This window comes from Drosophila simulans, chromosome 3R, assembly GCF_016746395.2.
Source record: "Drosophila simulans strain w501 chromosome 3R, Prin_Dsim_3.1, whole genome shotgun sequence".
NCBI classification, from domain to species: domain Eukaryota; kingdom Metazoa; phylum Arthropoda; class Insecta; order Diptera; family Drosophilidae; genus Drosophila; species Drosophila simulans.
Window position 1 is genome coordinate 10,221,138 of NC_052523.2, and position 15,670 is coordinate 10,236,807.

At 44.9% G+C, this 15,670-nt stretch overlaps 1 protein-coding gene across 1 annotated transcript; it reads right to left on the reverse strand.

Moving 5' to 3' along the window:
- Positions 1 to 538: 538 nt before the first annotated feature.
- On the reverse strand, positions 539 to 7,631 carry LOC6727881 (box A-binding factor). Its single transcript, XM_002103200.4, has 6 exons — positions 6,999 to 7,631; positions 3,120 to 3,454; positions 2,045 to 2,972; positions 1,481 to 1,976; positions 1,070 to 1,400; positions 539 to 1,009 (listed from the first exon to the last, which is right to left on the reverse strand). The coding sequence occupies exons 1-6, from the start codon at positions 7,041 to 7,043 to the stop codon at positions 913 to 915; spliced, it is 2,232 nt and encodes a 743-aa protein (XP_002103236.2). The 5' UTR covers positions 7,044 to 7,631; the 3' UTR covers positions 539 to 912.
- Between the last annotated feature and the right edge of the window lie 8,039 nt (positions 7,632 to 15,670).

Below are 15,670 nucleotides of genomic sequence, written 5' to 3' on the forward strand. Positions count from 1 at the left end.
GGCCAGAGCGGACGCTAATAAAAGCGGTCGTAAAACAAGTTTGCCTAATTGATCGAGCGTACGCCAATAACAAAAAGAATGCTCGGACAAAGAGAGACCCCAAGCGCAAGGCGTTAATACCATACCTCCTTTGGCTCGAACTCAAACTGGACTCCATTCCCGGGCTGTGGGGCATTTTTGCCATACCATGCCATGCCATCCGTACCGCCGACAGCAGATCAAAGGCAGCGGCTGCGGGCGGTGGCGTTACTGTGCGTCGGACAGGCTTTTAAGCGATGACACCAAATCGCTATTTAGACACTGCTCCACTGGTTCGGTGATCCGCGCGAGATCTGGGGTCCTCGTCTCTGGGGTGCCCCTTGGCTGGTCTCTTGCCTGCCAACTTGTTAAGATTTTATGGTCTCGCGCTGTGGTCCGTGGGGGTCATTAAAATTAATTTGGATCAATTTGGTTGGCTGCCAAATTGTTGACAATGAAATATAACGATCTCCACCGAGGTGCCTCGCATCCTGGTAGAGCCATCAAAGTCCGAGTGCCCTGCGTTTACAACTTATTTATTTTGTAGAATTAAAAAGAGGCTTAAACATACAAAATCGTAGGCTTCATTATGGGCTTGTGCTGTCTTGGGCTAAACTACCTCTATATAGAGTACAGCGATCCTAAGTGGTTGGCACAAATCATTTCAAAACTATTTGCTGTAAGCAGTTGACTAAAAGGAGGAAGACATCTGCCAGGTAAAATGGTTACTCAAAACCCGGAAACTCGGCAAAGTCTTCCTCTAACTGGGACATTGGTCTTGGCTATATGGTATGACTAACTAGCTAGGGCTTAAATAAATATTTTGGCAATTTTTGACATTTGGGTTAGGTTAACTATAGGTTACTTTAGTGCGTAGCTTAAGTCAAAGCTAGCTTAGTTATTCGATGACCGCTCTGGCAGACCAGTGCGCGTAATTACGCTGGGGGTCAGTTCGGTGTTGGAGCTGCGACTGCTTTCGATGGAGGGTACTCTATAAGGTATGATTATTATTAAAAGTTCGGCGGGGCATCGAGAAGTATCTTTTACTTACGGCTGAACTATCTGACGGCTTATCGGCACCGTGCCGGGCAGATGCGGCGATTGACTCTGTGGCGTTGATTGCTGGCTGTACGGAGAATGGCTCTCGCCGGTCACGTGATGACGGGCGGACATGTTGAGCGTTCCGTCGGTGGTGGGCGTTGCCGTCGCATTCAGCGAAATGGCCACCACCCGTTGGCCACCCGCTGGACCCGTCGTCGACATGTCGTGCAGCTCCGGACTGGCATTCTGCTGGCTATTCAGCTGGCTATTCAGCATGCTAACCGGCACTTGCGAAGGATACAGCGGGCTGTTGGCCATCAGGTTGACTCCTTGCGACATGCCTGGTTGGGAATACAGGGAATAAGAGCGGGAAATTGGGATTAGTTTATTGCATACGGTAATCCCTGGCAGGTGTACTCACTTGGCAGCGGTGCTCGGTGCATGGGTGCTCCTCCGTTGTTCTTAGGCTTCCGTTTGCGCTTCTGGATGCCCTCCTTCTTCATCGACAGCGGTCGGTTCATGTTGTGCAACTTGAAGTACAGTCCGCAGGCATTGCACACCGGATTGCCCTCGTTGTTGCGGCGCCACAGGGTCGTCGAGTTGGTCTGGCAGTTGGCACAGGTGACCCCGTTGCGGCGGTTGTTGGGGGCGGCAGCGGCCTTGGGCTTCGCCTGCCGCTGGGGCATACGGGGCGTCATCCGCATGAAGGACGGGCAGTTGGGGCAGAAGTACTCGTTACCCTTCCGCAAGAACGGCGCATGGCAGTTCTCGCACTTCAGCTCGTGGTTCGGCGACGAGGTGGACGAGGCCGTCACCGGACTTACATCGTATTGCCCTATGCTGCTGGCGGGCGGCCAGTGGGAGGTGCCCATATTGCCGCCCCCGTATTCATCAATAACCTGCGGATGGAAGTTGCTCTGTGAAGCATGCGGGAGAACAGTTAGTATGTACTGTCTCAAGAACCAGTAACTTAAGTTATACTTACAAATTGAACACTCTGGTACTCCGGTGGGGCGGGAGATGGCCATAAAGCCTCTATGCCGTTTCCGCCCTCAAAAGATATCGCCTGAAAAGTGGCCGGTCCAGCCTGCCGCAGCTGATTTAGGGCAGACTCGGACTTGGCCAAGAATTGACCGGTGCCCGGAACACTGTAAATAGTGTTTCCCTGCTGCAGCGTTGCCGCATAGCTATTACTACTGAAGCTGGAGCTGGGCGGGAAGGGGGCGTATGCGTTGCCCAGATCGGCGTACGTCTTGGACTCGTTGGCATGCACAGTGCCATCCACCACGGGTACATCGTAGTACATATTCGAGGCGGACGTCTCCGGTCCGGCGGTGGTGAAGCGTACATCCTCCGTGACGAAGCGCACGGGTCCACCATGCGAACTGGTCGCAATGTGGACCGTCTGGGCCGCCGCCGATGCTGCAGCTGCCGCCTGGTGTTGGTGGTGTTGCTGCTGCTGCTGCTGGTGTTGCTGCTGCTGTTGGTGGTGATGCTGCAGTGCCTCCGCCTCGCTGCTGATCACTATGGTCTCGCCGTAGCTGGCACCGTTGGGCGTGGGACATTGCTGTTGCTGCTGCTGCTGGTGTTGCTGCAGTTGCTGCTGCTGTTGTTGCGACTCCCCCGCCGTCTCTCCCTTCTCCATTGTTTCAATTTTGATCGCGGCCACATCGTCACCGCTGCAGATAATCTGTCCGGAGGAATAGGCGAAGATGGTGCCCGGCGGAGCTCCGGCAGCAGCTCCCACCTGTTCCGTCACCTCTGCGTTGCGGGGCGCCATCTGCACGTAGTGGGTGGCTCCGGGAGATTGGTGTGCACTGCGCTGGTACTCGATGTGGCTATCCGGAGCAGATCCTGAGCTCGCGTTGCTGGCGTTTGTGCTCGGTTCTCCTTCACGAGCTTCGTTTAATTCACTGAAATGTTGTTAATAATATAATACTATTTAATAATAATGGTAAATATTATCTATCGATTGCCTTTTGCTTTAGATGATTTTATTTAAAATGCAATTTTATGATGTTTATGTTTTCAGGGAAAGAAGGTCTACAGAGGTTACTTACAGTGTGCCCGCTGTGGTGAGGATTCGGCGCTGGATGCGTTGCACCACCACGTACTGCTCCTCCGGCTCGCTGACGCCCGCTTGTCCCGTCTGCACCACCACGCCCACCGATGTTGCGGCTTGCTGTTGCTGTTGTTGCTGTTGTTGCTGCTGCTCCTGCTGCTCCTCCAGATTGTTGGCCGCCTGCTGGGCCAACTGATCGGCGCCGTTGCTGGACTCGAGCTTGATCTTGTCCAGCAGTTGAAGCTGCTGCTTGGTCAGAGCCTGCTGCTGTTGCTGCTGCTGTTGCAATTGTTGCTGTTGCTGCTGCTGCTGCTGCGTTGTCTGCTGTTCCATCTGCAATGAGCAAGCGACAAGTGTTGAATGCCATGTTTCGCTCGGCTCGTCTCAAAAGTGTGGCTCCAGTTCCGGCCGTGGCAGTGCGAACTGCCTGCCTCGATTTCCGTCACAAAAGTCAACAAGACGCAAGCCCAACCAAGACCGCTGAGTCGGACTTCAAAGACACCGCCCGCTCTCGACTCACAGCTCAATTTGTCGCCTACAACCGTAAAGTAACAGAAACTGAGCCGAACGGAGACGGGCTTGGAGGCGACCCCTCCTCTCCTTTCTACCACTCAGTTGCTCAGTGTCAACATTGTCGAACACATTTTTCACTTTTATTCCATTTCATTTCCACCAGCAGAAGTATTTGCTCACAGAACCCTAAACTCAGAGCGGTGCCTTGGTTTCGTTTTCATTTTTCTTGTGTGTTCGGGGTTTTTTGTTTTTGGTTTAGTTTGGCTTTTGGCGGAAATTAAACTTGGCCATAAAATCGGTTTGCTTTCCCCGCCATACGTCAGTCGCTTTTGGGTTTATGACCTCATTCCGTTGGGGGTGGCACTTCCACTTCCACTCCAAAGCCCCATACCCATCCCCATTCCCATCCTCGAGCTTGTGTCAACACATTCGATCGTCACTGTCACTGATTCACGATGCGGCCAGGCCGGAATTTACCGCCAGTCCGCTCATGACAAGTGCCATATAGCTCAGAGGCTTTCAGGTGGGTTCCACCTTTACCATGGCTATAAATATACCAAAAAATGTGTGTGCCTATGTGTAACCATGGTCCAATACACCCTCAATTGGGGAAATCCATAGCAACACTCAAGGAAAACTATATTGCAAAGATAATCGCAAACTGTTAACTGAGATATAACCATAAATTCGCACAGGTGTTTGGTTCCCGAAAATAATTTTCTCGCCGAATTGATTTAAACGTATTTCATAAAAATCCCCACTCCCCCTTCATATAACCAAACCAAATTTTTTACCTTCCATTTAATTAAAATTGATTCACTTTCGCAGAACTTTAGGTTGACTTGCCACAAATGATTGATACATTTTTGGCATGGACACAAGCTAAGTTCAATGATGATTCAGTTGGTGAGTTGACAAGCCGTAAAAATGAAAAATCACCTGCTTACCAAGGTACAAAGTTTAACTACTTATGAGGAAGGCATATAAATTGGGGACAACCTAGTTCCATGGAAACGGATTGCATTCCGTCGGCGCTGTTGACCGTGCCAATTTTTCGACGTCTTGGCCAAAGTTCAAAGAATTCCCTGGATGGAGATAATGTGGTGCAAACGTCACTTTGACAATCGTCTGGCCGAAATGCAGATAAACCCGACTTTGAGTGTGTGAATAGTAGTAGTACGATAGGTAGGCCCCCATGCACGTGCCATGTACCGCGAAAAAGTTAAGATACTACGGCCGAACGATACGGACAATATCTTATCCGGGCGCTATCAATGTACATAATCAGCTGCTGCTGGTGCTGCTGCTGCTGCTGCTGGGACTGTTGAGACTGAGAGGTCATGGTTGGTATCCCCCACCTGCCCGCACCCACTCTCAGTTGCGGCTACGTCATCGATAGGGACAGATACAGATAAATCCAAGAATTACAAAAGTTGGGCAAGCGATGTTTGTCACCCGCGAATGGCAATGGCATGTGCTATTTGCTCGGCTTAGTCAAGAATCGTTGCGAGGGTGTGGAGCCCGCTGAACTTATGAATGAAATCTGCCCAGTCACACCCACAACCATACACACACACACAAGCAAACGTCCGTACTTTATCTATATAAACAAAAGATATTGACTATATAATCGCACCTCGTTTCGCTTTCGTTGAGCTTGAGTTCGTGGTTGAGCAAATTTCAAAGGCAGCTCTGAGCCAACATTTTAAGGCATTTAGAACTGAATAGAACTTTAAAATTTGAATAAATTTTTGATAGCGAAAATATATCTATATCATACTTTAAATATATATTTCATTTGAGAAAAGTGCCATTTTTGTTTAAATTATAAATTTCTTTAGGAAATTCTATGCCAGGTTTACTTTTTATATGATTATTACAATGCATTTGAATAGAAAATATAATTTTCTTTATTAGAAAGTCATGAAATTCGGTAAGACTGCTCCTAAAGATGTGAAAGCATTTTTAATATAACAATATAATTACCAAAAGAATGGGAAGTAAATAAATGTACTCATTTTTGGATATACAGCTTAGACAAAGGCCTGCATTTATACCCTTTCTATCTGCGCTCGTTAGAAGATCCTCCGATTAATTAAACTCCACTGCAGTTGGCTAATGAAAGTGAGATAAGACTCTCGACTGCCAGCTGCATTTACAGCTCTATTAAAGGGCCATTAATCGTAACCTTCGCCCTCTCTCCTATCAGCCATCATCAACTGTCAACTGGCGACGCGTGTCTAATAAAAGTATCTGCAACTGGAACTGCAACTATCGATGCCGCCATTGAGCAACTGTTAAGGGACTGTTCTTCCATTGGTCGAAAGGACACTTCCGGCAGGGTAAAAAGTACCCCCAGATGAGCCAAGGGTTGGCAGACGCCGTCTCATTCATTCACAAAACCAACCCCAAGCCCATGAAGGATACGCTAGAGACAGGGATAAGGAGCAGGACCAAAGCGAGGTGATAAGATTGACATAAATTTCACATTATCCGTGCCCAGCAAAAAATGGGTAAAAAACAGTCCATTTTCATGAATGAAGAGGAGCGAGCAGTTGAAAGTCGGCTGCGTGTTTCAAATTTTATTTTTGTCAAAGGTATTTTGACGCCACCTTCGATCGCAGCTGAATTTGGGCCTCATAAAGATTAGCCATCTTTCCACATTTAACTGGCTTTCTTGTTGCCTCGTTTTCTTAATGGTTTCGGTTCGGTTCGGTTCGGTTTTTCTTCCAAGAGCAGACACGAAAATAAGTGTCGCAGTTTGCCGCTGCATCCCAGATGACTCATTCATTATAAATCAATTTGTCTTATCTTATTACCTGGCGCTAGAACTGAAAAAAAAAATCCATACCGCTGCCGTTTGCGGGCTAAAATCATTTTCTGGCTCGGTACTCCGAAGGATGTAAAATCTATATGGCTATTCGAGCTGTAAATACCTTTGATAGCTCTTTATACTCCGTTAATTAATAAATTAATATTTATTCGTGCCTTGCGACTGATCTATAAACTTGAACTATCTGCTTTTAATGACCCTATATGGCCTGTCTATTTAGCTTAATGAACTTGTGTGAGAAAACGTTAAAAACTTTTATGATCTTGTCGTTTCAACAAAGTAGAAATGATAGATAGGCTTATAGAGAGCTCGTAAATGAGCATCAAAAAGGTATTTAAATGTTTTTTATAGAGTTCACGTATAGTTGCTCAATTTTTAAACGGGCAGGTTGATATTCTCGATCCGATATGGATTTGATTTTGAAAACGAAAATACCGACTTGGCAAACTTAAGTGATATATTCATTTTAATATATAATACCCAAAAAGTACGTTCACTATTTTTGAATAATTTTAAGTTTATTTCACCCACCTTCAGCTGCATGTTTACACTCGGTGAGATAGTTTTGCAGACCATCAAATTGAGTTACCCACGGCGCTTCTTTGCGTTTCTTCCAGCGTTTTATCTAAGATTGGTTTTTATCACTTGATTTCAGTTCTGTTGTGTTTTCAAAAATTTATCACAAGCACGGCGTGTCCAGGTGTTTGGTTCACTTCTCCTATCAATCTGGGCGGCCGAAAAAGTGGCGCGCAAATTGGGAAAATGGGCAAAAATTGGCGAAAATTTGTAACTTTGGAAAGTCGGAACTTTGGAGCTTTGGGGTCGATCTAATGCTGTCATCCGTGGGGCGATTGTGGTTGTGGCCCGCGCGCAACCTTTGCCAGTTAGCAGTGATACGAAGTGCTATTTTTTCGAGACCAACTCGGCTCTGGTGGTGGCACTGGTCTCCGGTCTATGGGCTCGGTACACTAAACACTGAGCACTCTGAGCACCAAGCACCTCACTTGCGATGACAACAACGACGGCGACGCAATGCGGTGCCTGCCGCGCGTTTGCCGCCCAATTAGCTACCCACACCGATGAAGATCCAGCGCCTCTGCGGTTGGGCGGCCTCACACCTGTGTGGGTGCGTGGTCCTGTCGGTGTGGCAGCGTTATGATTTATTCTGTAGCGCCTCGCCTGGTATTGGTTATCTTATCGACACACATGCGATAAGATACGCAACGAGTGTTGGTGCCACGGATGCGATAAGTATCCGTGAGATACAAATTGCGCCTGCGTGCTCGGCCGATTTTCCAACACACCGATGTTACGAATGTTCCGAGGTTTCCGAGGTTTCCGAAGAGTGGCGTCAAGAGGCCCACCAGCCGGCACAGTTCAGCCAGCCCCATATTTGATTCCATTTCCACCCTTCAGCGCTCCTCGCCCTCGCCCCCTGCTATTTGTCAATTGTGCAATTTAGTCTAGCGCATTTTCTAATTGCACTCATAAAACACTTTTCTGGCAAACTAATAAACTCGAGCAACGTTAGTCAACGTCAACAGAATATCATCGGATCGGGCTTGGGCCTGGAAAGTGGGTCTGGGCATGGGCATGGGCATGGGCATGGGCTAGGAAACTTTATATGACCCCACGAGCAGTCTCGCTCGAATGTGGGCCGCTTTGACAACTCGACTGCTCCGTGGCTGCGCTCCACTTCCACTTCTTCAGTTCTCCTAGCTCTCCACACTTCACAATCCACTCTCGAGTGTTGTAACTAATGTACACCGCCGGAGGAGGAGGCGGAGGTGGAGGGCAGGAGCACACGTGGTCGAGGATCAGGTGCGGCGCATATATTGCAAAACCCCTGAAATGTCACCAGCCAGGAAAAGATTGAGTTTGAAGTGGCTGGGTGATTGGAGTGCTTGGTCAGAAATCTGATATATTTTTCAACCTGTCAATTGCAGATACTTTGTAAGCAGAGATGTAATATGTAGATACGTATTGTAAATATATATATAGGGATGTAGTAGCTGAATAGTAAATTTTATAATAAAAATTATATGAAAACCATGACTTAAATTGTAAACAATCTAATCTAGGCTTTTGTATCCATACCTTAAAGCTAAGCCCCCATTGCAATTCATACAAACTCCTTGCTTTCTTTTCTTCGAAGAGCTGCAATCTGTAAGTTAGCCACATATCTTGGCCACCCAGCCAAGTTGGCCCAGCGAATCATAAATTGTTTATAGTTAAAGTCATAAAGCAAGCAGATATATGACGGCCATTAACATGCACAATCCCCTCGGAGTTGCTTATAATGCCACAATTACGGGCAACTTTCCGCTGCTCCCATGAATGGAAATCGAGTTGAGGCGATAATTTTAATTGTTGCAACGCATGCGGTGCATAAATCATGGGCAAATCTTAAGAGCAAAACCGTCAGACAAAAAGTATCTAATAGTAGCTGCTGCTGCGTGTCGCGAAATATCTGTGCGGTGATTAATCACTCAAAAAGTTGACGGCTATGCCAGTTTCGATCGTTACAAATGGCGCTACACGAATTCAACATTACAGGAGATTAATGCTTGGGAGGAGGACTCCAAACTGGATCCCCTGCCACTGGACTGACTCATCGAGCTGGCTCTCTTGCCAGGGCAGAGCCGGGCAATTAATACCCTAATTGATGGCACCGCCGCGCCTAGCTTTAGGTGCTTTGCCGGCGAATTTATGACCCTAAGACGGAAGACTTAGGGGCGGCGAAACAGACAGAGTCTTAAGATTGCTGACCATGGCGTATCGTGTGCCCGGAATCGTACACCCTTCAACTTGTCCACATCCATGCAGTTTCGAGTGCTACGTCCCTGAAAGCCCATAGAAGCGAAACAAAACCCCAAGAAACCGTAGCCCAAAAAGTTATCTAGCCTCAAGTGTTCTCGGCCAGTTGACAGTATCGCCGATCTTTGGCTGGAATGACGGTATGGAATTTAATTTTTATATATTGTTTATTGCGCTCTTGTTTTGGTTATAATTGTATTATTTCTCTAGCTTTCCGTTTTGGTCTTTTTCCAATTTTGTTTGGCGGCGCAAACGGGTTGTTCTGATAAGGGGAAGAACTCTTTGGAAATTAAACGTGCCAGTGGCAACAAAGGCGTGCGCCATAGTTTTAATTATAGTCGACAGCCGGGGGTGCGATCCGATTCGATCCAAAGTCCCACCCCGCATGGCTGGTTGCCCAATCCCTGCCAGCCGCAATGGCGTGGCTCAATCGAATAAAAATGGAATGGAAAGATGGAGATGCAAATGGAAGTGCCGTAATGGCTCTCCCTTTTGGGCGGCTGCACTCTGCGCCTTGCAACCGCTGGCAAATTGGGTTCAAGTAAATTCTATTAACCCGCGCCGAGGTCATAAATCATCCGGCTAAAGCACGCTACCGACATTTCGGACATGAGTTATGAAAATGGAACTGCGCACTCCGCACTCCGCACTGCGGGATTTCATGGTCCCAGGAGGAGGTAGAGGCACTGCCCACCAGCTGGAAGAGCAGGAGGTCCAATTCCGCAGAAGGAGCTGGCAAGGAAAGAGTTAAGCTTTCTTTGTTTACGCTCCGAGGAGTTGTCACTTGGCTAACGAATGTTCATTCGTTTATTTATGGATTGGACACTCGGACAGTGATGTATCTTTCGCGTGAGTCAGGGGAAAGTTCGGATATCAGAGAAGAAAAAGAAGTATGTTATTAAGCCAATTACTCATTATTCATAACCAAACTTATACCAATTTTTATCCATATCATACTGTTAAAAAAGATACTATAATTTAAGTTAACATACATTTTCGATCTAATGCATATTCCATTCCAACTGCATAGCCTCTTGCGATTGGCGTTGGTGTCTTTTTTGCGAGACTCTCTTGTTTGTTTGTCAAGTATACGTACCTTTGTTTGCCAATGGGGCCAGGTCGTGACTCATCACTATAACTGGCAATCCATAATAATCCGCCAGAGGTGCTCAGTGCGGTTGCTGCTGGGCATTGTTTTGGCTGGGAAACGTGAGACGTGGAACGGATGCCACAACGGCAACAAAACAGCAACGACATCGACGCCATTAACGTTAACAATCATGGCTACTGGGGTTGATTGGGATCGGCACTTGGAGTGGGTACCCCGGGGTGGAGTACGCGCTGTGTTGGGTTTTCGATTCGATTTTGGGTAGGTAGCTGGTTAACTGACGACTCCGGCGACCCCAAAACGCATACGAACATTATTTATTACTTATGAGCGCGGACATTTTGTTGTTCGTTGCTTTCAAAGCCTTGCGATTTAGCCATGAGAAATTTATGGATGGACTTCTCGTTGCCACCGATTTGAGTCGAAACTGGACCGAGTTGTGGCATGTCACTTTTCCGCGGCCGCCTGAGGAAAAATGCTCTTCTGGAATGGAAACTCCGTTGGGTGTTGCACACCCGCTGATTGCTCCTATCAACCAAAGCGATTTTTCCTATCGCCAACGCCTCTAATACAGCCCGTACGTATGTATATGGTATACATAGAGGGACATATCGAATATCTGAGAATAGATAGTGGCCTTAGATAAGTTAACGTATCTTAACAGAGATTTCGACTCCGCAACTAGAATTTAGAGATATCCCTCCCGGTGGCAGGCCCCCAACAAGACCCAACCAAAATCGTAAGTCAATCGGTGGCGGCTACTTAACCTAGTACACGGCTCCTCCTCTTGGACAAACATCCGAGTGGGCCTGGGAATTTGCTTAACCGATAATGGGGGAACTCTATCTGTGACGTCGCCGATTCCTTTCGAGGCGCGGGATTGGGGATGGGTTGGGGACAAGGGGACGAGGTTGACCCAGCTAGATAAAAGTATCTAATCTTGGCTTTTTAGCGATACACGACCACCAATGCAGCCGTATTTATAAGATAATGAAGATTTCCTATCAATTGGACGCGGTGCTTGTTGTTAGTTGTTGCAGTCGTTCCTGCTGTTGTTGTTGGTAGGATATCGGTATCAGTTTGGGGTATCTGCAGCCAGTTAAGGTTCCATTTCCAGTTTGGGTCGGGGTTCTGGGGCTGGTTTGGGTTCTGGGCCTGGGCATGGCTCTCTCTCGCGGTCTGTATCAGTATATCAGTGTTTGAACTGATAATGTCCCAAGATAATAAGCGATAATAATTTGAATTTTTCAGTAATTCCTTAAGTTTGGACGACCAGCGGCATGGAATCTAATCACAGTTGGTGAGTGTAACTGGGATTTTCAACATGGAAACATTGCCTTTGCGCGTTCGTCCCGAAACGAAAAAAAGAGATGATCGGTTTGCCTCCGAGGATATAAATCTGTGAAAAAGTGCTATAATAATCATGAAATATATATCAAATGCGGATTATTAAATGGCCGGCTATCCACAAAGTGCACCTGACAAAATCAGCCGTTTATATAAGAGCTTCCAATGAATTGTGAAACTTTTGGCGTGTGTTTTGAGAATTGAAAATTTGATCTTTGGCTCATCGATAAGATACTGCTGGGCCGTGTGTATAAATTCCAACTGCCAAAGCAGCGCTCAAGTAACACTTGAGAAAGCGAAAGTCAACTTTGGAAGTTAATTAACGATCCGCTGATTAGATTAGAATATGCTTATTAACTACTGCCCGCGATACGACAAAGGCACCTCAAAATTGTATTTCCAAGAAATCGCCAAACACACATGAAGTGCAGTTTTCGTTCCGAGCATAACAATTTTACCCATCGATCTTATCCATCTGTTTGGCTATCGAAGCTTGTGTATCTCATCGAAAGTTCAATTCCTAGCTGGTGACATTCTTTTCCATTTGAATTGCTGCTGATGTGGATGTGGCCCCCTCTTCGTGTCACTTTGAGGCCTGGCTGCTTCTTCCTCGTTTTCGTTATCTTAAGTACACATTCTGAGGTACAAACGTCAGTTGGCGATAAGGCCACGAAAAAGAAAAAAACAGCAACACCACCCGAAGAAGACATCAAAAAGCAGTCAAGTCAACAACAAACAGAAAGAGCCGAGGAGCGCAGGGTGGAAATCGAGCATTGGGTGGGGGATCCATCCGACTGCTCTAAATGCAATCTGTTTGCACAACACCGACCTGAACCCATACCCATACCCATATATGGTATATGGTCTACCTATGCCTAAGCTGGCCCGGATTCGGGAAATTTTCAGCATTTTCACGCTAAACAAATCAGGCAGATGTCAAACATTTAATTAGGTGCACCGCAGCCGAGAAAAACCAGGGAAATTGTGCATTTCTTATACACTATATTATGGTATATAGACGGCAGAAAATCGAGCGACTTACACAACTCAGCTGAGCTGCTTGGCGGCTTCGGTTTCTGCATATGGTAAATACCATTATCAAATCATATTATCTTATTTATAAGCATTATCGTGCCACAGATACAGATTGCCTATCTATGGAATGGGCATGTAAAAAAATCATATATACTCAGATATCTTACCGAGTGTGGTTATTTCGTTGCTGGCACAGTAAGTTTTGCACTTTCCATTAAAACGCGCTCCGTTCCCCAGCCAACCCGTGTCGCAATTATAAAGCAATAATTATGCATTATACGAGAAACATTGAACGAGAAGGGAAGCTAGATCGTAAAGTGACGAACCAGAAAAGTGCGAAAATAAAAATGAGTAACAAAACGCGTCTAATGAAAGGAAAAAAAATACACCCATAAAATGTCGAGCGTCAGCGCCGAACATGAATTCATCGTAAATTACGGACAACAAGTGTGTGTACTAAAATCGTAAAGTCGGCCTGAAAACATATAGTATATATAGTACGTGGGCAAACAAATGGACTGCAAATTAAGCCCACTGTGAATTGTTACCGTTCTGGTCCTCAAATATAACAGTGAACTTAGTGCCATTGGAATCGCCGGAGAAACCCATGATATTTTTCGGAACATGATGACTAGTTTTATCCAACTTCCAATTTCAGAATTATGTTTATCTCCTTGGTGTCACTTGGTACCAGTCTTCAACCATTTTGTGATATCAACATCTAATTTTTAAATGCTTGCGACATTTCTAATTTCGTTTGAAACACTTAAAAGAAACCCTTGTTTATCATTATGATTGTGAAAATCCCATAAAATTAAAGATATATTTAGTATATATGAGCAGTTTGTACACCAGTGCTTCGCTTTGAAATCAACGTATATACACACATATGTACATATGTATATCTAGCCTAGTTTGTGCACAAATAGTTGCCTTGTTTACCAGCAGCAAACATTAAAGCCTAAGCTCTTATAAAATAAGAATAAACAAATTCAGCCAAATGATTACGAAACAATAATTCCAAGTTGCCATGGCTAAGTAAATTAGGGTTAGTCATATACGAGTGTTTATTTAGTGTCAACCATTTTGAAAATTTTGCCACCACCAAACCCATCCAAATCATCCTATTGGATTTTATAAATAGTGAAAAATAGTTCATAGTTCATTTTCATAGTGACAAAAACATGGCAACACATTTACATTTACATACAGCTCCCAAAAGTTGGAAAACGAAAACATAGGCAAACTTTATCTTATCGTTCATGATATCGGGCAAGACAAGGCTATATGCTCGGCATTATCATTTCTTTATTTGCTCAAGTTTCAAGTGTGAAACCCTGACCCGGAGCCAAAAAACTAGCAATCTGTTGAGTGAAAGTTTTTGCGAATATACCTGAGCAACGACCGATTAGATCTTGAAAAGACATGGTATCGGTATTAAACAATTGCAGGAAGAAAGGCAACCATTTTGCAATTCATTTTGAAACCGAATAATGTTGACTACAGAAATAATTTATGGTGGATGGACTCCATTTCACGGCTAATCAACAGGGGTATCAATCAAATTACTGGACGGAGACTCCTCAGCACCACTTGAGTGGTGCACGAGCCATTTCAACGAGCGCCACTCGCTACTTCACTCAACTTTTGTACAGTCACGTAGTCAGGCACCCAGCTCGTACCTCCCACTGCCACCCACCAGCGCCACCTCCACGTTTACCGCAGACCCTCCCTGTGGATCCCCACAACTCGACGAGCAAACAACCCTAGCAATAAACAAAAACTGTTTTGCCACATGAAATGACTTTCAGATTTTGTTGCTGTTGTCGTTTTGTAACGCGTGACTCCCATAAAAAAAACAAGAACAACAACGGCAACCAGCGCACTGAAAGTTTATTAAAAAAGAAATAGAGCGAAAAATATAAATAGAGGGAGAGGGCGAGGGCCAGGGAGTGACAGAGACAGAACGCAGGGAACTCAGCAATGCGACGTTATCTTATCACTGAAAATGTCGCTTTCGTAAATGGCGGCGCACAAAATAATATAACACACACTTACTCCACCCCAACGTACATATATGTATGTAGGTATGTATGAATGTACATCCCCCACACATATGTATGTACATATGCAAAACCACTCTCTGCTATATTTTATTTTCCTCTGTAATTGTTCAATTCTAGAGTGGCTCTGCGTAGAGGACACCCACTTTACATATTTCCTAAAAATCAGAAAATATATTAAAATTTATCTGAAGTGCCCAATATTCGAAAAATGTGTGATATTCCCCTATTTCTCATAATATAAGTGCTCTAAATCTATAAGAATTTCTACACCTATCAAATATGTGTAGTACACATTGTGTACACAGTGTGTAAGTATACATTTTTAGGATAGCTGTTCTTTTTTCATTATTCTCTAATAAAAAACAATTAGATGCTCTGCTGTTCTTATAATACTCTTTTTGTACTAATAAAACATTTAAACGAAATAAAACAGTATTACCAACTAACTAAAGGGGTCAATAAGTACTTAAAACTACATCTTAAAGAAGTATAAATATATGAAGTCATCTCACATGACAAAAAAATGCAGAGTGTTTAATTAGCAACTATTCCTATCTGACAATCGGATTAATTTAAATTTTTTATAAATTTCGAATATAAAGATCAAATTTATTAAATAACATTTCATCTGACGTGATATTAGCATGTAAAATAAAGACAATTTTACCTTGCATGTAAAGTAGAAATATGTAGCATACTTACGAGGGAATACACTAAAGTGTCTACTTTCAGGGTTCAGCCATACTGAAAGCGGTTGAAATTGAAATATTTACCAACACTTAACATCTCAACAACGACATTACGAATACGCCACGTTGTCAAAAACTCGC